Here is a 24003-nt window from a genome sequence, read left to right as displayed (position 1 = left end):
TATTTATTGATTCATGGATTCATTTATTTTCATTTTTCCCCCAACAAAACATAACAGATTAAATCAGGAATTATGTCAGGGGTATGTACATTCGACCGTGCAAAGGATGAATTATAGATAACATTTAAAGATATACATGCATATGCGACGATCATAAAGTATAAATAAAATATAAATGCTATATGAAGCAGTCACGTATAGAATGATCACTAACAACAGTGCGTATACTTTCAAAATTTGAAAAGAAAATGTAAACATAACAATTGAAAAAAGTGATTAATTAAAAAGCAATGAAAATGGAAACACGGATCACTCAATTCGTAATAGGTAACTGAATATCGTCCAGAGTGTATTCATGTATAGTTGATTGCTAAGTTAGTCCATCATCAGCAAAATAAAAGCTTCCCAGTGACACCCTACCTTTGAATTTAATGACAAAATAACATAGATAGATAAATAAATTATCTTTTTATTTTCTTTGCTTTTTTCAGGCAGCTTTAATCACAAATATTCCAACTTCAGAACGTATTGGGTATGGACAGAAGCGTAAAAATCAAATTATATGGATAATAGATAAATTACAATAGATAATTATAGCTAATTATGAATACGAACCGCTAAACATTAAATACATCAACCACGTAGGGCCTAGAGGCCCTACGTAAAGACATGAGAGATAAAGATATATATCAGCATCAAACAAATATACAAATATTGGTCATTTAAAAAGATAACTCACCACATAAGATTAACGTCACGATAATTTTATGCAGAATTCCTGTCATATCTTCTGACAAAAGTCGCTGCTCTGGTTGAAAGTTAATACCTTGTAAATGCTACTAACATCGGTCCAGCAGACAAAATGAAGTCAAGTAAGTGGGTCTATGCTGCTAAGCGTTTGGCAAAATTAATGATGGTCAATAACTTCATACAAAATTCCCACTTTCATCACAAGCAATAAATATACTTCCTGTCACTTTGCATGCGTGTGCTCCTGTAAGCGTGTGTGTATGTGTGTGTGTGTATGTGTGTGTGTATGTGTGTGTGTGTGTGTGTGTGTGCACCTTCGTATGTGCATTTTCAGTAAAGTGTGTCGTGGTCACAGAATCAAGCGCGTTCTGAAATTGTAAAGCTTTTAAACGAAGGCCTAATGCCTACAGTGCAATTTCACACCATAGTTAAGGTTGACTTTATAATTACAGAGAACAACCACAGACAGAACCATCAATAATGACGTTCAATCATTCCATAACCTGTTATTTCTCTATCTATTTGTTATCAAATTGAGAGCTGAAAAAAATGGTATAACTACTTCAGTCATTGTTCGTCGTGCATCCATCCATCCCTCCCCCCCCCCCCTCTCCCTCTCTGCCATCTCCACTTCATTAGCCACAATCCTTGGCGTCAATTCGTTTTCAGAATAGGGGGGGGGGGGGGGAGGGAGTTGCAAAACTAGAAGGATATGTGCGAGGGAGCAAAGCTGCAAAATTGCAGACCCGGTGCGGGGCGGGGGCGGTTCGAGTAGATTATCCCATGTCTCGCACGGAGGAATTTTCAGATTTTCAAAATTGAAATTAACGATCAGGAGCAGATAATTTCTGACATTTTTGGAAGACGTTTAGTCAAAGACACAGAGAGAGAGAGAGAGAGAGAGAGGGGGGGGGGAGAGGAATAACAAAAACATACATGTATTCAGGGATAATATGAAAATTTATCATTATCATGGCATCTGTCACCCGTTGTTAGGCAATTTCGTTTTCATTGTGTGCAAAGTCTTAAATGAGGCGAACCGAGCGGGAAGAAAAAAAAAGCACACACACACATACGCACGTACCAACAGATACTCACAAATATCCGCGGCACATGCAGTGTTTATTCTGTTTGTGTTTAGTGATTTTGATATCGCTCCGCATGATGACGATGAAGATTAGTTTATGTTGAGAATTTCACGTTTTATGCATTTGGTGTCGGGTTCATTGGGTGCATTACGGTTACATCAGTACCATGTCTTTTTTCTTTTCTTTTCTAAGCTGAAAATATTTGGATCCCATCATTAATCCGTTGTTGTAAGCTGGTCTTCCATGGGGTCTAGTTGGATGTAGGGTGGGACCACTTCACCGGGTTAGACACCCTGCTCTTTGCGATGAATGAATGAAGCAGGATCTTTTACGTGCATGAGCTGTGACTCTCTCATACACGGGACCTCCATTTTATGTCCTATCCGAGGGTGTTTTGTCTCTTGCTAGAGGGGACGGTATGTTTACACACAACATTGCTCAGTCCAGACTCGGGTTCGAACCCGGGCCGCGTGATCGTGAGGCAGACGCGCTACCGACTGAGCCAACTCGCCGCCCGTATTGACGCCTACGCAGGTCTGCTATCTATATATAATTCTGTATCCAGCTTTATGGAGATATTGTGTAGATAAGCAATGCCAGCATTAAAGCATTCGATTGAATGGGATATAATGACGTTCAAAACGTTAAAGATAAATGTTGTCTCCTTAAGGTCGTCCTGTGTCTACTATATAATAACTGCAAGCAATATAATAATTGCGAGCCTATGCCTCCCTTCGGCTGAATCCATATGATAATAAGAACAAGGAGTCTCGAGTACGCCATTTTTCGTTCCAACAAAGTTTTTATTAACAAAATTTTCAGCCCGCCTCGGGCCTTCATCGTGAAAATTTTGTTAATAAAAGCCTTGTTGGAACTACAAATGGCGTACTCGAGACTACTTGTTCATCTTATAATAACATTCGAAGTCCAACACATGGAAATTCCAAGACGAACATTGTATATTTTATATGATAATGAAGAGCTTGCCTCCAAATCCAAAAGGCACTAAATCCATTGAAAATGACGGAATCAGCGCCTTTTGGAAACAAGCTCTTCATGCCTACACATACTCGTAGTTCTCATATATATATATATATATATGTATATATATATATATATATATATATATATATATATATATATCCGTGTGTGTGTATAACATATTACAAATCATTCGTAGCAGTAGAACCACTACATGGATATACGATGAGGTGAGGATTCCATAGCCTCAGAAGTCTCCCTTTCATCAGCATGAACATAAAGCAAGTCAAGTAAAGCCCGCAATTGACTGATATGCCTGCGCTCTCTCGTTGAATTAATTCTTTTGTCATTGGTACACGGCCCAACATTTACATTTTAATGAAGTTCATTGATCTAGACAACTGAATCCAAGTGACCCAAATTCTCTCTGCGAAACAGAAATATTCCTTGATGGATTTTTGTTCATTAAACAAACACACACACACACACACACACACACACACACACACACACAAAGTGACATATTCCTAGACAAAGATCAGTAATGTTTGACCTATTTAAAGGATTAAAATGTAATCGGCACATTAAGACATCAAGGAGCAGACACACACACACACACACACACACACACAGAGAAATGATAGTAAAAGAAAATTTCTCTCATTTTTCTGAGGGGGAGCGAAATTGATGATCAGTGATAATATGTTTGTTTGTTTGTTTGTGTTTTCAAGAGAGGTTATGTTTTTGGAATGAATGATCGATAGATGGATAGAAAGCCAACTTCAAAACATGATGCGCCTTTCACTACACGTCCGGGCAGGCGCATGACAAAGATAAAAAGAAATTGTATACCTTATATCAAAGCCTGTTTGAAGCTTCCTGCAAAAACTTGGCAACAATTACAGGACGGGGTGGACGGTCAAATTGTAATTGCTAAATTATTGATTCAACCATGATTTTTATGATTAAATTGAGACCAAGCCCATAGGACAGTTTTGAGTTTTTGACATCAAAACCAAAGTTAATTTGCAGATATAGCTACGAAAAATACTACTATTATGCACACATATATATACACATGTAAAATTATGGAATTTATAGACTTCTCAATTATAAGGATACAAACAAAAAGTAGGTCTGGATTTTTAAAGGTAACTATGAATATGGACTGACAATCACTCGAAAGGCTCTCAGGTCATTTCCAGGTAGGGTAAATGCCTTAAGTGTAAATCTATCTTTCTTATGCATTGATTAAAGGAACATTATAACCACCACACTGGAATGCATTTCCATGTTGGTTCCTTGGTCAAAACATGAACACACAACTCTCTGGTTGTAAAGACCATCTTGAATTTGTATAGTGTGTATTTAATGTAGCGCACTGAATCTACAAAATTCTGATACACCCATAACAGACTGGCAGGTCTACAGTGGAAACTTGTTATGACGAATTTTCAAGGACCATTATGGTGCCAAAAGACCTGCCGTGTTTTATCTTCTTTTGGTTTATTGTATCAGCGTACAAAAACAAAGAAATATCGAAATCAAAATCACCTTACTTTAAGAAATCATAACATTTCAAACCTCTTAAAAACAAAGTTTCACTGTACAGACCTAACCAGGTCCCATAGGTCATGACGTGTTAAAATCTTTAGGAGGCTAACGTGGAATAACAAGGGAAGTTAATTTGCATATTCTGCGCAAACTTGAAAGAATAATCATGTAAAATACACCTCACTTCCTTTTATAATGAAGACTTTACTGTACTTTGAGTGTTCCAGTAGATCTGTATTAAACAAACTTTCCTGCACTGCTTCGTTTTTGCTGCTTTTCTTCTTTGTGCATATATGAATCTCTAGTGTACATTATAAAGTGTTTGTGTTTTATTCATTCATAGCTTTTTTAGAACCTAGTTATCCAAATGATGTATTCCCTGTACAAAGAATTCAAATAGATATGGGAAAAGTAGATGTATAGAATGAACATTTCTTGAAGAGTGGCTCACTAATCATGCCGTGTAAACAAAACACTTATAATAGGACAAGGAGTTCGTCTTCAGTCATCTTATGTACATGCATACTACATTAATTCCAGTCAGCACATACAATCTATAGGGCCTACATGAATACAATCAATAATTCTTGTTGCCAGAATCAGAAAAGCGCATTTTCTTAGCAGGACATACACGTCAAGCAAATGAAGGTACAAAATTAATTGTTGAAAATATGTTATATAAATTTTTCCTCGTCAAAAAAAGGGGAAAAAATGTATAGTGAAAAGAAATCATTATCTTTTTTTTTTAATATTTTCATCAAACGTCCCTAGATGTAACTCTCTGACATACAAGCACAATGCTAAAATTTGCATATAATGTATTATTATGTCTGTATCCCATTGGTGGAAAACAATATCTCTGAAATATTGTGACAGCACTTTTTGTTACTAATTACCCATTATGTTTTTACAAATAAATTTGCTAATTTTATAATATAGGTCTACCTTTGATGAGCTCATTCACATTTCAAACAAAGTCGTTTCACGATAGTACCCTTTAAAAAATCATAGTGTTGGATCATCGGCAGTGTCATATTGTTCTTTTTCTCTTATGCAGCCACCAACCCCCTCCACAAAAGCGAGAGAGAGAGAGAGAGAGAGAGAGAGAGAGAGAGAGAGAGAAGAGGCCCATGTTGTACATGTATACTGTGATAAAATTTTGCAATCAGTTTTATGTTCAACATAGAGCACATACTATAGATAGTGTGTTCAGAGTTGCAATGAATAGACGTATGAATGATACGCACAGCTTGTCGACAGAATTTGCTGTCTGTGTCTACAGTTTATCATAATTGTATTTGATGGATGTTTATTCATCCCATTGCCAGACTTTGCTCTGTTAACGGCCTGTGCATGATCTCACGCCAATCTAACTAAGCTGCATCATTCAATGTCATATGCTGCAGATAAGAACTTTATGTCATGTAAATATCTCATTATGTATTAGGTCATAGATACCATATCCACTTATGAAATCTACATCTTCTTTACATAGACTTTGCTTTGTTGATTCGTTTCGCTAAGAAGTGATTGGAGCAAACCACCATATTTGGACTTTGCCTTGAAGCTACACCTAGCACATGATTTTTAGTCTATCAGAATTACATTCATGTAATTCAGGATATACTCCCATCCCTACATAGAGAGAAAATGGCTGCAGAAGAGACAGGAAACTGATAAAAAGGGTAAGTGTTGCTATAGGCTACATTATTACTGACGTTCTTAAATTAGTTTTACCATAGCTTAAACAGTAAAGTATTTTACAAAGAATCCTACAATATACAATTAAACCTCTTATCATTTCTTTTTTATCTAACTGCAATGTATTATCGGAAAGCTGGTGTTGGATCGGGCAGAATGTGATCATGATTTGTATTGAAGCATAAGCTGCAAGCTTGTTTGAGCAGGACCCCTTTTTATCAAAACGTGTGATAGATTAAAAGTGGATGGGAGTTATTATTTATTTTACGATCAATAAAACTCTCGCTGGATAGAACAGGACCCCAATCATGATAGGTATTTAACCTCCCTCCCCCTTTCTCTCTCTCAAAAAAGGAAGACATTCAAAAAAAAAATGTTATTAAATGATACACATTATCGAATGGTTCTTTTCGCTAATATTATCATATACTGTTACAGTTTTAATGCTTCGTACAGTTTTTGCTCTCTTGGTAACTCAAATCAATGTCATTAACGATTGAAAACTAAAGTATTTGTTGCAAAACATGACAGTTACTGGTTTGTAATCTGTGCACAATATGCACGGATAACAGAATATCCAAAGGGACAATCAGGAAAAGGGCGGCAAAAAGTATATATAACTTTTCTCTCCTTACCAAAGTTGATATGAATGAACAAAGTGCCGACATTTCAACATACAAGTATTGAAGCTGCATGTGTACTAAAGTATTGAAACTTGAGTGTTAACATTCTCTCCATTTAACACATCATTTATCGTAGGTATCGATATACTGTTATCCGGCAAGACAAAACTCCTCAGTTACTATATTGGACACGCGTGCCACTGGATCGCAGAATCAAAGAATTGCAGAACAATACTGACTGATAGTTCATTCCAGTATGACCTTGGAACGGCTGTAGCGGTGACTTGATTAAAAGATTTAGCTGGAACTCGCATCGCTGCTTGTGGGAAACACAGGCCACTTCTGTAATTGTCATTCCCGACAATGCCTTTGGGACTCAATCAAATCAACTTGAATTGAGGACTTACCAGAAACTCTGGAACTGATAAAAGAAAGTGGTTTCAATTCTAGAATAGATGTTTTGTGGAAAAAGTAACTCAGTACTTAACACATATACTCTGTCTTAGTTGAATTCAAGGAGCCGAGGAAACCATGGCTTGTGTGCGTAATTCAGAATCGTGGCTCATTTTAGCATCATTATTTCTAGCTCAGTTCCTATCAGCTGGATCAATCAAGTTGACTTTCACAGAAGGAGAAGATGCACTTGTGGAGTTCACATTCCGTTTCGTCAACCCTAATGACGCAGCTATTGAGATTTGGAAGGACTCTACCATACTGTTCGACAAGACCGGTGAAGAAAACTTAAATGCTCAGCAGGCAAACAGAATAAACATGTCCATGCAAGCAAGGGGTGTAGATACAGTTGTGAGACTTAGTATCACCAACATCACAAGGGAGGACGATAATGCATACATTTGTGTTCTATACGACAGATATGGTACTACGGTTCTAGAGACCCAAAGTAATTACATATCAGTCGACTTCCCTTCAGGGCCAGCAAGGTGTACTAGTGTTGCACCATCGGATTTCTTTCACCAGAATTATCTCGGCAGTGACGAAACCTTGATGATTATCAGCTGTCTTGTTACCATGGGTACGGAAGCTAGTTACATTGCCTGTTTTAATCCTGATTCCACGTTACTCCCTTTAAGCATTCGTACTAACGGAACACATTTGAGAGGCATGTTCTGGACCAAGAAGGACGTGCCAGCATTCTGCTGCTCTGCTACGTTTGAGAATGGTGTGGACAAATGTAAATGCATGGAGTATAAGAGTCACCAAGAAGAGGTCTTGTGTTCTCCCGCTCCATCTATAGAACCATACTCTCAAGATGAGACTTTACAATCTATAGAGAATCAGTTGTTGCATCATTCCTTCCTTACAATAATCATTATCTCCTTAACAGCGGCAGGAACTGGTTTATCAATGTTGATATTTTCATTTGCTGTCGTTTCTATTTTTAGGCAAAGAAAACTATATAAGCGCGCACGATTTGCAAGATATGGGTACTAGAACGAAATAAATGGGACCCCAAGGAAAAATTATTTTCCCCAGCCAACACTTACAATCAAGGCGATTTTGTAAGTAAATCAAATATTGTTGTGCTATTGACCTATTAAAGCAGCTAATAAAATGCCTTCACGAAGAGATCATAACAATATATGTCTCCACAGGGAAGGTCATTAAAAAAAAAGAAAAAATGTCCACATGGGAGGTCTTAACAATTTTTGCATTATTTCCTTATTCACTCATATGTATTCATGGTGATCTCAAAATGTAACTTTGGGTGTGTACTTCTTCAATTTTTTAGTGAAAAATGTAAATTATGCAGAGAGACTTTCATCAAAATTTCAAGGGGATTTTGAAAGAAATCACATGTGATCTTTCATGTCGTATGTTAAAATATTCATAATGAGCTATGTAAGTGATGAAAGTATTACCTGCACACCCGTTACGATATGTACGCCTATAGATATCTGAAGTGAAACTGAAAAAAGCGAAGAAAACAATGAATAAGAGTTTTTATTTCCAGTTAGCCAAGAACAAAATGAGAGAAATGATGCGTGACAAAAATAAATTTACCCATGAACCAGTAATGACTGTGTTACCACATTTGCTACTGCGAGAAATATGTAGCAGAAGTCATTGCACAGCAGAAAAAGATAGTACACATTGGTAATTTTACATTTACTTAGTTCACTCATAATAGTGAAATTTGAATATTGTTATCATTAACTGTCTATAAAAATTGAAAATTTCGGCCCTGTAGGCCCTATCCATAATTCTGTTCTGATGGATCAAAATAGATACTTCCTACAAAAACAGAGTGGGTTCGGTGCAACTGTTAACTGTTCAAGCAGGGATGCAGTGGGTCTTCTCCCAAAGGCCAGAGGGTTGTAGGTGATGGGAATAAGGGTAAGTCTACCTTATCTGAAGCAGCGCAGTCTCGAAGTTCATGTAAACTTTTTTTTTTTTTTTGGTAGGCGTTATTGTATAATAACTAATCATTACACTGCATATGAAACTTTAGTTTCCCCCACCAAATAGTAGTAGAAGTAGTAATAATGATAAAAATAATAACAATAATAATTCTGAGGAGCTGCACAAACACAAGTAAACCTGAAATAAAAGTAGGCCTACATGTAGACTACTAGAGCATGTAAGTGATAAATGACAAATGAATGGTATATAAGCAGTCGTTGCATCTAGGTATCAAAACTTTTCCAACCGTTATAAGTCAGTTTACGAATACAGTGCACACCCGTTATAACGAAATGCTCGGGACCGGCAGTTTTCTTTCGTTATAACCGAACAAATACAATATATAACGAAAACAAGGAAACCACATATATATCATATTCTGTTTGCCGAATACTCATCACACACTGGAAAGCTATGTGAAAAGTGATGGGATAACTGTATCACAATAATAAACGCAAGTTCCCCTCAGAATCTGTGCGTGACACAAGGAGCGAACACACAGTGGTGTGAAGCGTTCACCCATGCAGAGACGCTATAAATGTTGTTCCGCTACGTATTTTCGAAAGCAATTCGCATGTCGTTATAACGGAGCACATTTCTTTTGTTTTTCTTTGCCTGTGGCGCTAGGAAAAGACTTCGTTATAACGGAAATTTCGCTATAACCGTGTTCGTTCTAAGCGAATTTTGTACCATAGACTTTAATGGTGATAATTTTGGGACCAGAAGATTTACTTCGTTTTAACGAAATGTCGTTATAACCGTGTTCGTTGCGACGGGAGTGCACTGTATTATGCCAAAGTATGCAGAAATAGGGCGCTTCAGGAGCCCAGTAATACAGTGTACTTGAGGCATGCTAAACCAAGATTACTCCAATAAGACAACTCACTACATGGGTTGAATTAATTACTGAGATCAGATTGGAATTTCAGTCTGCTAATGAAATACATATAGTGTGCACAATTAATACCAAAATACACCGTAAATGGTTATAAGTAGGCTGGGATGAAATCATGACGAAATCATGAATCATGCGGCGGGGGCTGCAGCATTTGCCCCCTCCCCCGATTTTCACCCCTCTATTTTTTTTTCTAGACTAGAATATTATATTTTCAATAATTTGATCGGTATACAGAGAGTTCAGAAGTGTCGTTTGTTTCCTACGGTGTTTTCTTATCACAGCTTTCATTAAACTAGTGGGAGAATATACATAATTATTTTTATATCTGTCACCACTCAATTCACTGCCGTTTATTTCGTCATTGCCGGTAACTGTCATCCACCTCCACAGACTAGTAAATATAGGAACGACACAAATGCGAACCAAGAAGTGATGGATGCCACTACTTTATAGCCATTAACATTTCTGATGCTTAGTTCTTTTTTCTAAATGTTTTATTTGAAACATTTCAAAAATATTCTACCAAAAGTGTGCACCAGCCCGATTGAATTCCTTTCTAAAATTGCAAAATTTCCTTGATACCCACTCCCACACAACCTCTTTCGACCAGTCACTTTGCTTCCTTGCACATACAGTGTATTCTCAACGTTTTTTTTTTCCACTTCTCCCCTTCATGAAAAAATACTACACTGGATAGGATGGTAGTAAAGGCTGAATATATTTTTGACAATTCAAACCCTAAATTAGATTTAAATACCACTTAGCAAACTTACATGTAATCAACGCTAATCAAAACACATTTTCTTACGAATAAGAATAAAGCGGCCTTCATCTTTTATTTTTTCATGGGAACATTTCCCACATAAAATGAGAAATTATGTGTAAATTTGTAGACAGGAGGTTGTAACTCTCACACATTTTTGTTCATGAGATGAAAATTCCTTATGCTACTGTATCAAATCGGGGAAAAAATTCGGCTTTAGTCTTGAGGGGTTTGATAGAGCTTTATTTAGGGATCCAAGCAGAGCGGATATGGCCATTTGGTTAAGTATTGTAAATAGATGTAAACAACAAATATGTGGATGACACTTCATACAGGTATTTCATATGTCAAGAAAGGCCACATAGTGTAATACATGTATATAATATAAGTCACTTCAAGCTGAATGATATCATGAACAAAGAATATTAATGTACTCACAAGGGGGAATAATTCATTAAGCTCTTGGTCAATTATGTTATCAAGTGACCAATCATCTCTTGTCCTGATAAACTTGCAACCATAGAATTCATTATATACTAGTACAGTATTTCATAATATACAGTATTTCATATAATTACGGTAATGTATAAGATGTGGAAGAGAGTATAATAAAAAAAATAAGAATTTTAATTTGAGTAGAAATGGAGTATACTTTGATGATTAATTCCTTCAATAAGTTAGGGCAATTACAATCAATATTTGGCTTGCATCAAATATTTTGGGAAATTGTTGTAAATGAATGAAAGAGTCACATATGAAATCAATGAAATGATTCTGAATATGACAAGGATTGTAATAAAGATTCATCACATCAAAGTCTCACACACTCTCACTACACAGTCCTATATTTGTTAAGAACACATACATGCATAGTCAATAAATAGCGCTTTTAATGGCGTCCATCAAAGATTCTGATAACCCTCACAGATTTGTTCCATCAGGTTCCAATAGGAAATGATTAAATCTGTGGAAGGATAAAGTGGAAAAGTTTAAATATGTGTTTTGAAAATACATTACACGGACTTAAAAATAACCATAGTGCAAATACATGCACTGTACATGCACTGCACCGTGTATTCAATAGTAGATCTGTGTTTAGGGTGGTTACTGTGTTGTTTAAATTATTTTCTTTTTTTCTGTTCATGTGCATTCTTTTTGAAAATACGTGTACATTACACAGACTTGAAAATAAACATAGTGCAAATACATGTACTGTTCATGCACTGCACTGTGTATTCAATAGTAGATCTGTGTTTAGGGTGGTTACTGTGCTGTTTAAATTATTGTTTCTTTTTTTTTCTGTTCATGTGCATTCTTGTGTGTATGACTGCATGTGTGTGTATGTATGTGTACATGCACCTATGCATGTTTCTACACTTCCATATTCAAAGATATTCAGACATAAACAAATTTCTAAAATGATGTACATTTTGCCATGTGACTGGCTTCATTAACTTAACAACTAAGAAACCATCGACTTTGGTTTCAGCAGCAGGAAACTGTATTTCATTCATTTTGTTAATGCCCTGAAACGTTCGATTTGTGGCACTTTTCTAATATCTGAAAAACAAAGATTAAGAGTAAAGAGAAAAAATGAATGTATCAAACCTATGCATTTAACTCACTGTAAAACATCTCACATGTATAAAAGTACACTCAGACAAGCTGCTTATCATCTTCAATCACATATTTTAATTCATATCAACTCTCTAAATTCACTGAATCAGCAAAGTACCAGTTATCAGTGGATCTAAATTCCTCATACAAGTACATTGTACTTGTCTCTCAGTGATTCTCGCTGCCAGGATCAAACAAATGCATGATCTACAGTACAATTCCATGTGCACACATAAAATAGATTGACATCTATCTGTTTTGTGATTAGCTGTTCCATATCAGCATGTTATGTTTAGTGTAAAACACACTGTGATATATTTGATATACATTGTGTATTTAGTCAAACCTCACTCAATATAAACTATGACAAACAAGCACCACACTAAAATGCCCACAGTTTTGTCTACATTTGTTGGAAGAACATGCTCTCTCTGAAAATATGAAGGGATTATAAAACTAAAATATGTATAGATTTGGAAACTGAATTTGGATCAATACATGTCAAACTTTCGTTGATTATCTTTTATTATTCCTAAATGTACCAATAAAGACTCTATTGATATTTCCTTTCATTTGACATCATTTGTCGAATATTATGTAGTAGGTACAACTGTAGATGCAGTCCTGGTGAAAGATTTCGGATAAAGACACACAAGTAAACTTAAAAACATGTACATTGAAGTAACCTTCCATAGTGAAGTGTACACATGGCCGGCGGAACCATGGGGGCCATGGGGGCTTGGGCCCCCACACTTTTTGTGCAGCATACAAAGGAATACATAAGATGTCATCACTTTGGGCCCCCACACTTTTCTTTAACCCGGAAGTACGTAAGTTGTACTAAATAAAAATAGATAGATAGAAATCTTGAAGTGTGAGAGCGGTAAGGTTATGTTTTTCCTCTGAAGACGTTTTTTTTTTCTTTTTTTGCATGTCAGGAGAAAAAAAAAACGGAAATGGAAGGGGAGACATGAGCTAAGTACCCTTTTTTTTTTTTTGCTTGTCAGTTAAAGAAACCTGGAGATGGAGGGGGAGAGATGAGATGAGATGAGCTGAGGACCCCTTTTTTTTTTCTTTTCTTTTTTTTCCGCTTGTTACGATGTAGCTCATGAAACCTGGAAGTGGGCCCCCACACTTTTGAAAATTCCACCGCCCCTGGTACATCAACTTACATTTTCCTCACAAAAGCACATTCCATTTTTGATGAATAACAATGTACATATTAGTTACTGCAAGAAGGTTTCCTAGAAACTTGTATGTGTGACTTTGACAAACTTCCCACAACTAGCACACTCTTTGGTGAAGACAGACGATAGCTGTTTGCATCCAAAGCTAACATGAAAGTTTACCAAACAAAACATAATAACATACAGTTGGTTAAAGTTGAAGATTCCCAATTCACACGTGTCAAAGTAAAAACCTGACCAACAAATCACTGTTGCCTATGATTATTACATAATTGTTATAAATCCCACAATAAAAGTAACTCCTGATCAAACATAACACATACTTGTAAATAGTGCATCCACATAACGTCATCCCTCTGATAATCTTACAGTGAAAAATGTATTCAGCAAGTTTTTGAAAATTTGTTAATGTCACCTCTGTGTACTCTTTCACTCAACCCAGAATATGATAAGAAATATATTCACTTTGTAGGAGATTTCCATCTTACTGAAATTGTATGAATCTTTAGTCTGTATACATTTGCATTTTAATGAAATTAGCTCCATAAGATGTACAAGTAAGATTAAAGGTCATATCAAAATTTGCTCAATAATATACTATGGTCCACTCCAAAAGGCACCTCAATACAGCTCAGTGATATCACAAAATAACTTTTTGCTGAGGACTATTGGGGTTTGAAGAGGAGGCTCAGTTGAATGTGTAAAAGAGGTAGACTTGTGTTTATTCATACTCTTCTTCCACAACACCATCCATCAGCGCTATGTTCTCACCATGTTATGTTGAAAATACGATCACACCTGGCGAGATTTCTGATGTGTAACATGTCATTTCAATTTAATCATGAATCAATTGTTATATTGCCTTGGTGCTCTGCAATAATGGCAAAGCTGAGTCAGACATAGTGTATTCCCTTCACCATGATAAGTTAAACTTTATCACAATTCCATAACAGCAAATGTGACATAAAGTTACACAAGGCGCTTGCAACTAAGACTAAAGGATTACAAATGTGAATATACTCATTATTTAAAGACAGGAAGTTTCAACTGGAAATCTGTCCCAACTGAAACAAGCCTGGATAATTATGTGACAGTTGATAAAGAAAGGGATTAACATGTACTCCTTAAAATGTAATTGACAGCTAATCTTGCATAAAGAGCATCTCCTTACTGTTGGTCTGTTGTAAATGAAAGCCCCATGCCACCACATTTTTGAGACACCTTTAGAACAGAGTTAAACAAGATTTACAGAATGGTCAAGGATAATCATAACTGGACTCAAAGGCCCGAATTCATGAAGGTGGTACAAATGCAACCATGGTTTAAACCCTGGACAAAAACCATGGAGTGATAGGTGTCGCACGGAATATTTCGTTACAAAATTGGTCATTTCGTCGACAAAATGACAGTTTTGTTAACGAAATTATCATGTCGTGGACGAAATTTTCATTTAGGTACAAAATGTTGTCATTTTGTTACAAAATAATAATTTCATCAACGAAATGACTGAATTCGTAACAAAATATTCCGTGTAACACTTGGCGCTCCATGGTTTTTGTCCATGGTTTAAACCATGGTTTCATTTGTACCACCTTTGTGAATTCGGGCCTATGTGAGAAGTTATGGAATTTTACAATTTTCCATGTTTTCTAAAATCAGTTACTGGTATATTTTATAAGCAGAGGCACATCCTCAAATTGATAAGGGTGATGGTGTTAATGCTTCCCAAGTATTCCCACAGAGCTGTACATAAATCTTCACACAATTTTACCGTTTTTTGACCTGAAAGCAATAGTCTTGTAACAACCCGGCAACAGTTGCTTACAAAAAGTCTACATAAGTCATTAACCTGTTCCTTACGGGAACCTGGCATACCAGGGGCCCGTTTCATGAAACTTGTAATCAGTGACAAGTTGTCATAGATGTGACAAGCTACTGAAATCCTTGCATCTGATTGGCTGAGAGTAAATTTGTCATAGAAATGTGGCAGTTGTCACTGATGACAGGTTTTATGAAATGGGCCCCTCAGGTTTGTGTCTGCATTCTTGGCCCAAATTCATTGTTATTTGTGTTAATAAATTTCATCCCCCATTTCCTAAAAGTTCTAAACTCTGGGCTTTTTTTCTGATTTTACCATATCCAGTACGAACCAGAGTGAACATGATGTATATTTCTTCCATTGGAAGCTTTACAGCTATCAATACAAAATTGTTCCACCTGAATTCTATTAAAACAACATAGATGCTGCTAACAGTGACACAAAGAATACCCAGTATATAATACATCATGTAAAAACTCATGATGCACTCATGATATCATACAATTAGAAATCACAGCAAGCTTGATTGAGGTGGTGGACAAAGGAGGGCGCCCTATTTCTTGAGGGATTGTGGAGGTTGAGGATAGAAGCCTGCAGTTGGTTTGGCAGGATCAGCAAAGGTGTCAAATCGATGCTGGAGCGGCATATCTGTTGGAAATAACAGAATGGAGCAGAAAAAGGAAAAAAAGGAGCATGCAGTAATCACGTACATCACGGGAGGAACATTAATCCCATTCAAAATTCCTTTAAGCAATTAGTGTACAGCCAAGTCTGCTTCTGTAACCCAGAGACAAAAATCATCTTCACTGCTTTGAACAAATAAGCCAATATTTATGAGGACATGCTGGCAAAAATCCCCGTGCCACAAAGGTCATTATAATATATTATATTTCCCCCAGGTGTTTAAAAAAAAAAGGTTTTATTTTACTACATGAATGCACTTGATTTGATTTGATTTATTTATTCTATTTTCTGTATGGCATAATTTACAATTCTCTTTTTTTTAAAAATCAATATAATCAAACATAACATATACAAATATGATACTCATTATAGCTAGTTTCTACAATTTCAACAATTTTCATTACAGTCACACACATCTGTGACATTAATACAGTACATGTGTTATGAATTACCATACAGAACGGTTGGCAATGATAAGCATTTCACGATACTTAGCCTACAGAAGAGAACAGTGGGCAGGCAGCGTATTTTTAATTTACACCACTGCTCTGCCACAATATTAAAAAAAAAACCCACAGAAACAGCTCGCGCCCTAAAACTATGATTATAGGGACTCTACCTAAGACAAATTGTGTTCGCATGACCACCTAAGACAAATTATGTTTGCATGACCACCGATCTCGGCATCACCTCGCTTTGGCACGGTGAGTTAGGGCTTGGACTGAAAATCAGACGCTCTGGTGTCACGGTGGTTCGACTCCCAATCGGGGTCTTGCTCAACATCTTGTTTTCATTTTTGCTCTTAATTTCTAAAGTATATGTGACGGTTTATTCCGTCAGGCTCAAGACTAGAGAGAGTAATAAAGTCAAAGACTTGATAGCCGTTTCTTTCGTATTTCTGGGAATTGTGGCGGAGCAGTGGTGTAAATAAAAAATACGCGGGCAGGAATAGGAGAACCATTTTAACCAATCATCAGCACATCCATGCAGTATTGTCACCTATAACTCCAATACTTCAACATGTTACTATATATGTGACTCCAGCTTCAAATATACATGTCACTCCAAATATTATGTCATAATACTGAATGGTTTGGATTAATTTCAGACTGATTGTACAACACAAAGAGTTTATGACATATATACTTTGACAAAATCAAATTGTGATTCCAAGAATTGAAACAGTTATGATAATCTAATACGGAAAATCCCTCCTTAGTCCATTCTTCAAAGTTGAGAACTTACATCTAATCTCATGTGTCATACATAAGTGGAAATGTCAAATATCTACTCTGTTCCCCTCAATCATATGAGAGGCTAATGTATGATTTGAAAGGAAACAAACACATTCTGGTGCAGAAAGGAGCACATCTGACCTGCTATGTAGTCCAGCTGAGGAATGGCTGTAGTAGCATATGTCTGGATGAAGTATCCCCACAAGGTGTTGAGACTGTGGAAGCCATTGTCCACGGCTTGTTCTGGACCATCCTGGACATCCTCAGCAGAGTGGGCATGTCCTTCTGGTAGGTCCACATCAGTCTGGTCAGTGAAGAAGGAGCCCCACTGGCCTGAGGTAATGAATTCTTTCTCGGTAGTCGATGGCCCCTGATCACAATTACAGATAATATAGAGTGGAAAAGCAAAAGCAAAAACATAAACAAAATGCCATGACACAATTGGCACTACACACACTACAAGAAACAAGAGGGTCTCTTCCTGTCAAAGCAGTGCCCAAATGCACTTTTAAAACTTGTGGCAAAATGCTAGCTGTACCAAAGGTTCTTTACAGTGATTTAATGAAAGGTAGAATCCATAACATCTGCAAATTTGCTACATGTCTTATAACACAATATCAATGTCTGCCTTTTCTGCAATAAGAACATCTAAAAATTTCTTCTTCTTTTTTTCAAAGTGCAGTGCTTTAATTTTTTTTTTTTTTTTTTTGGGGGGGGGGGTGGGAAATCCATAGAACAGGGTAATTTCTCTTCATAATGATAATAATAATAATGTACATTTATATAGCGCTTATTACAGTAGTTTCTAAGCTTCATCCTAAGTTTGACATTCAAACTTTAGTAATTAATAGAACAGGGTAATTTCTCTTCAACCAAAGTTCGACATTCAAACTTTGGCAGCTGATTTGATGACAAGAAGTTTTGAACAAATTGTCTAGTGAATGATGGCTAAGTATCAAGAAGCCATGATGGCAACCATACTCTGATCTTGGTCCTTTTAGTTTGTGGGGCATCTGTCTCATCCTGGGCAGACCATTCTCCCAAGCCTTCTGCCTCCAGTTCTTCCAGGATGAGGAATGGATACCAGCCCACTGAGCTGGGAGGGATGATGTCTGACCTCACGCTGTCACCAAAATATGCAACCTAATATAAATATAAATGGCAACAAAATGCATCAAATTCTTCTCAACATGTAACAGAGAAAAAAAACACGAAAACAACTTAGAAATGCATTTACAAACATCATTTCCTCATTTGAGGAGATCATACAAAAGTATTTTGATTAAAAAAAAATATTGCACACATCTTTCATTCTCTGTTACTAAGGTTTTGCTTTAAAATCTTTGGCAGTAACAGACAACAGCTCAAGTAGCCATTGTCTTGCGACAAATTGAAGGATGAACACAAAAGCTATGCATTTGCTTAAGTTCTCATCTTATTGTATTACATAATGCTCAGAATTTTCTACTTCCATATTTGTGTTCTCTACCTTATGAAAAGGAGATTGTAATTAACTTTCAAAATCCTTATTATATTTATGGGCAATTCCGCAGTTAGGTGGACATGACATGGATAAAAGAAATGTGCCTCTTTATCTTACTCTTTAATTTAGGTATCAACTAATGCCATGGATGTTCACCAATCATTAAGGTCTTTCAAATTCAGTAGATTTTATCTTTCGTATTGATTGATTTCGCGAGATCTAAAACCATCACTTAAAATGTACATGTGGGACTGGGGATGCTGAAATTCACTTAAATGCAAATTACAGTGGGTTCCTTTGAAATTTTTTCCTCAAAGTTTTGCTAAAGGGTAAAAGATAAATACATTTAAATACTCCAGAAGTCATGTGACATTTTGTCAATGACAAAAGGGTGAAATGACCTGCGGAATTTCTCTGGACAAATGTAACGTTACTAACCGTAACGTTACTAACCATGCTTTTGGGGGTCTAGCTAAGAAATTATTGGTCGAACTGCTAAAAAACATTGCGTGAACATTTGTCATGATGCAATAATTGAAATTAATGCAACACTTTGTTTGAAGTAACTAGAATTTTTGCACACTTTTTGTTACAAGACATTGATTTTTTTGTCATGTCCTTTTTTCGTAACGTTACTAACCAGCCCTTTAAGTTGCCATAGCAATGCTATTATTTCTTGGATTGTATTCATTCTTTTCTATATCATAAACCTGGGAATGATGAACATGGTTTTGACATAATTTTGGCTTGAAATGAATAAATGGTAATTTAGTAGTAAAAACAAATATCTAAATTTGTTCAAATGTAACGTTACTAACTGCAGAATTGCCCTTATATGACTGAAGAGATACGTAAACACTCTGCTGCAATGGCATATAAAAGGCTCAAAGCCTGAAATTCTTCCTACATAGGTGAGCTTTTATTCATCATAGACTATGGAAGAAGTGACATATAATTGTTACTGCTTGAACCAAAAATACACTGACCTTAATTCCAACAGAAAAACAACTATTTGACAAGCAAATTACTTGCTGATGGCTTGATATTGCAACATTTAACTTTGATGGTGTCAGGTGATTACTCCATAGGAAAAATCATCATGATGGATGGATGACTATACATACCTGTGGATTCTCCTTCCCAGTAACTTTCTTGAGGTAGGAATGGAAGACCTGAACATTTCCCTGAAGATATTTCCCACCTGTCTCCAATGTAGTCACTTCTTTCCCCTCCTTGTTGTCCACTACAATGGGTTGTATGAGACAGAAGTTGACACAGACATATTCATTAAACTCACTTGTGAGCAAACATGGGGACTCTCAAATTCTATAAAACATCATCTCCAGATTGCAACCGATTGACAAATTTCCCCTTTGAAATCAATGTAAATAAGCACTAGTTGATCAGTGTTTTAGTAGTAGCCGTGATTAAAAAAAAAAAAAATCTTGCTGGAAGAATTTCTTGAATTTGAATCAACTCCAGATATATTCTTATCTACTTTGAAAACCAGGCTTTCCTATGAAAGATAATTTATTGAATTAAAGTTCAGTAAATTTATTGAGCATTGCTAACAACACTTATAATAACCATAATTGAAATGTATACATTAAGAGTATTAATGCTGAGTTGAAGAGGAATGTCTTGAGAGAAGTCATTACTAAAGTCCAGGCACATGTAACTGAGCTACTTGCACAACCATTTCGATCTTGATTCAAGAGCAATGCCACTATTTCTCTGGATATACAAGGTTTGACTATTGTCAACCAATTTTGGTAGATGCTTTGGCCAAATGTTAGCAGCCATTCTTTTCTTTTTAGATAGCCACAAAACTCCAGCCAGTATTTGAGTTGACTTTGATAAGGGAGAAAAAAAATCTTCATAAGATACTGGACAATTAGTTAGGGCGGACGTCCACTTGGGCGCGGACAAGCCCCGGAAGAGTTGCGGAAGCAAATTTTGTCACTTCGGCATCCTGTCCGCGACAGACGCGGAATAACTTTGTGAATCGGCTTGTCCTGGAACATTCCTAGGACTGTCCGCGGACTGTCCGCGGACTGACTGCGGAAATTCCTAGGAATCACTCCGGAAGAGCGCGAAATACCTCGGAATATGCTAATCGTACCCGGGCAGCGCGGAAACATCTAGGATTACACCAGGAATGAACGCGGACAGTCAGGATGCCTTCCGGACAACACAAGTTAGGCATGCGGACAAACTGCGGACAATACCAGGAAAATGGAAAGGTATAAATTTGGTACTGACTTTGACTTTTCCTCATTTGACTGCTAGCCGTCATTGATGCTTCTTGTTGTGCTTCCGCAGTAGCTGCTGATATTATATTGATATGATATGTCAATATTATTTTATAAATGTGACCACCGAAAGTCGAAGAATAGGATTGTCTGCATGTCGGCTGACGACTCATTTTTTTTTTAATTTGTCTCATCTGGGAGAACAATCTTTTCTCTGCCTACAGTCACATGGATGATATTCGCAAAATTTTTGAACCATATATATATAATATACATAAAGATGTAAATTTATATACATATATATGTGTGTATATATAAATGTTGATAAGGTAGTCCACGTGTTGCAAGATAAAAAGATAAGTAACAAAACTGCAACAAACTTCATGCTGTATTCACCAACGGTTAATTTCTTCACAAGAAATAAACCGTTGGTGAATACAGCATGAACTTTGTTGCAGTTTTGTTACTTATATATATTATATATTATATACATATATATATATATATATATATATATATATATATATATATATGTATATATATTCTTTATTCCCTTTTTTAGACATGTGCTTTATCCATCGTGAAGTATATACATGTTTTGTCTGATACATCTGCAGAGCATGCCAAAATGATCCTAATCATTAAATTTGTTTTTCTTTCTCTCATTTTTACCCTTGTGCATCTCTAACTCTCTCTTATTTGATCACTTTTGAACATTTTGCAATGATTCAAGTCCGAGAAGTTTTTTTTTTCATGCTTAGAGCTTACTAGCCTATTGTCAATAAAGTGTAAAAATGGGGAAATATTTTTAACCTACTTTAATTTACTTTTTTTTTTGGGGGGGGGGGGGTTCAGCTGGGCTGTCAAATTGGACAATCGAGTTTATTTGCAACTAAAACAAAAAGAGAAGATAAAATTATTAGGTAATAATAACTACGAAAATCATTTAGATAAAGAATATTTCTGAAATGATTTGTGATTCTTAATAATTATGTACTTAAATATATACACTCAGCAAAAAAACAAAAACAAAAGAAAGACAGAAATTTAACACTTTTTCGAGTTCATTATGTATTGCTTTTTCTCTCATTTCACTTGAATTTTGGTTTGATAGAAAATTCTTCATTTTCTTCCATTATCTTTGGCTTTCATTGTTATTTTGGGCTTCACAGATATTACATTTTAATGAGACCACAAGTATATCTTTGCAATTGAATTCATGCTTTTTAGTGTGATGAATTTGTCTTTTGTTCTAATATGTTGTTTCATTAGAAAGCATCTACGTATGAATAACAACTTGTTCATGTTTGTATAATACATTAACATTTAGCCAAAAATTCTATGCTTTTTTTTCTGAGTGCACTTCCACCTACTTTTGTGATTTTTCAGCTGGGCTGTCACATGGGACAACCTAGTTTGTTTGCAAATAAAATACGAAAACAACATAAAGGAAAATGTACCATAGTAAGTAATAGGAACCAGGATAGTCACTCAGATGAAAAATAATTTCTGAAAAGATTTAATCAACATAAACTTACGAGGAAGTTAGGGGGCTGATTTCACTTCTTTCTGGTTGCTTTTGGCACAGTCTCTACTACCTTCTTCTTTGCCTTCTGGGACCGGAAATTCTTTAGATTTACCTGTTCCTCATCACTAGACGAAAGGTGTGCCTGTGATGGGGATATTTGCATGGGGGCCTCGCCTCCCTTCTTGCTCATTTTGCGTTTCATTGTCATGACGCTCGCGGAAAGTGTCGACATTTTCGTGTCTGGATCACAAAATTTCCGCATCGGTTCCGGACACTTGCATATATAGATCCGCATCGGCTCCGCGCTGTCCTGAAACATTCCTGGTGTCTTCCGCTTTCATTCGCGAAGCTTCCCCACACCGCGGAATTCTTTCCGGAGCGTGTGCGGAAGGAGCGGAAGGGTTCCGGACAAGCGGGACATCGTCAGGACATCGTCAGGACAAGTCGCCGAAGGTGTCAGGAAGTTCATTTCCGCGTCCAAATTTTGGTCTCGATCAAAATTTGGACGCGGAAATTTTTCTCTCTCCCGAAGGTGCGGAAACGCCCGGACATGTTTAGGACAGTGAGCGGACACGTTTAGGAACGTGCGGACAGGTTGCCGAAGGAGTGCGGAATACCAAATTTGCATTCCGCGTCTTGTCCGCATCTTGTCCGCGCCCTAGTGGACGCCTGGTCTTAAGGAAGAAAATATTTTCTGATGTCATAAATTCAAGAGTTTAGTAACAGTTAAAAAAACAAATTATATGAGGTATCTACAATCTGTAACGTGAATTAAAATCTTAAATTTACCCTTTGATTAGATTAATTTCATGAAAGAGATGACAGCCATTGGATTAATATAATTTATACTGATATTACTGCAATGAGCATTAAATCAACAACTCACCTATGGTGAAAAATGACCTTTCTGATGGATCCTTTGTAAAGTACCCTGGTTTCCTAGCATACATCATACATATATCAAAGATGTCTTTCCAGTCTTTGCTGTAGGAATGATAAAAGTAATGAAAAATAATTAAAAATATTGAATTCAAAAAGAAAAATGAGGTCAAGGAATACTGCACATTCCAGAACGATAGACTGATTCTTACATAACAAATGAAATGTAATATGAGTGCCGGATAGTTCATTCAAAATTTGCCTTTCTACTGGATTTGAACCTCATGGACACATGCACCCACAGAACAATCAAATAATGCAGTGTTGTGGTACCTACATAAATTACTGACACATGTTAGGACTCTTTTTCTTCACAAATTGAATGTCAGATTTAAGAAAAATTATAACGGATAAAAAAAGAGAAATTGGAAAGTCCTCCATCCAATGTAATAAACACACTCATATATGTAGGACTAATCACAAAGTTACCCTAATTCAGTCACTGACGAGACTTAATAACTAAAGAAACTGCTTAAAAAA

At 36.3% G+C, this 24003-nt stretch overlaps 1 protein-coding gene across 1 annotated transcript in view; it reads right to left on the bottom strand.

The window, feature by feature from the left end:
• Nucleotides 1-15867: 15867 nt before the first annotated feature.
• The window catches only part of LOC139717547 (5'-nucleotidase domain-containing protein 1-like), a 275580-nt gene continuing 267444 nt past the window's right edge, over nucleotides 15868-24003 (bottom strand). The window contains exons 7-11 of the mRNA XM_071629055.1: nucleotides 23471-23568; nucleotides 19929-20047; nucleotides 18303-18464; nucleotides 17463-17691; nucleotides 15868-16050 (exon numbers count right to left, since the gene is read on the bottom strand). Coding sequence (XP_071485156.1) covers nucleotides 15956-16050; nucleotides 17463-17691; nucleotides 18303-18464; nucleotides 19929-20047; nucleotides 23471-23568 — 703 coding nt within the window. The 3' untranslated portion in view covers nucleotides 15868-15955. The remainder of the gene's footprint in view (nucleotides 16051-17462; nucleotides 17692-18302; nucleotides 18465-19928; nucleotides 20048-23470; nucleotides 23569-24003) is intronic.

This window comes from Diadema antillarum, unplaced genomic scaffold, assembly GCF_040938485.1.
Source record: "Diadema antillarum isolate AM-2024a unplaced genomic scaffold, OU_Dant_1.0 scf00000076, whole genome shotgun sequence".
In the NCBI taxonomy this organism is placed as follows: Eukaryota; Metazoa; Echinodermata; class Echinoidea; order Diadematoida; family Diadematidae; genus Diadema; species Diadema antillarum.
The sequence above is the reverse complement of the archived record's forward strand: the minus strand, read 5'-3'. Positions and strand labels throughout refer to the sequence as shown.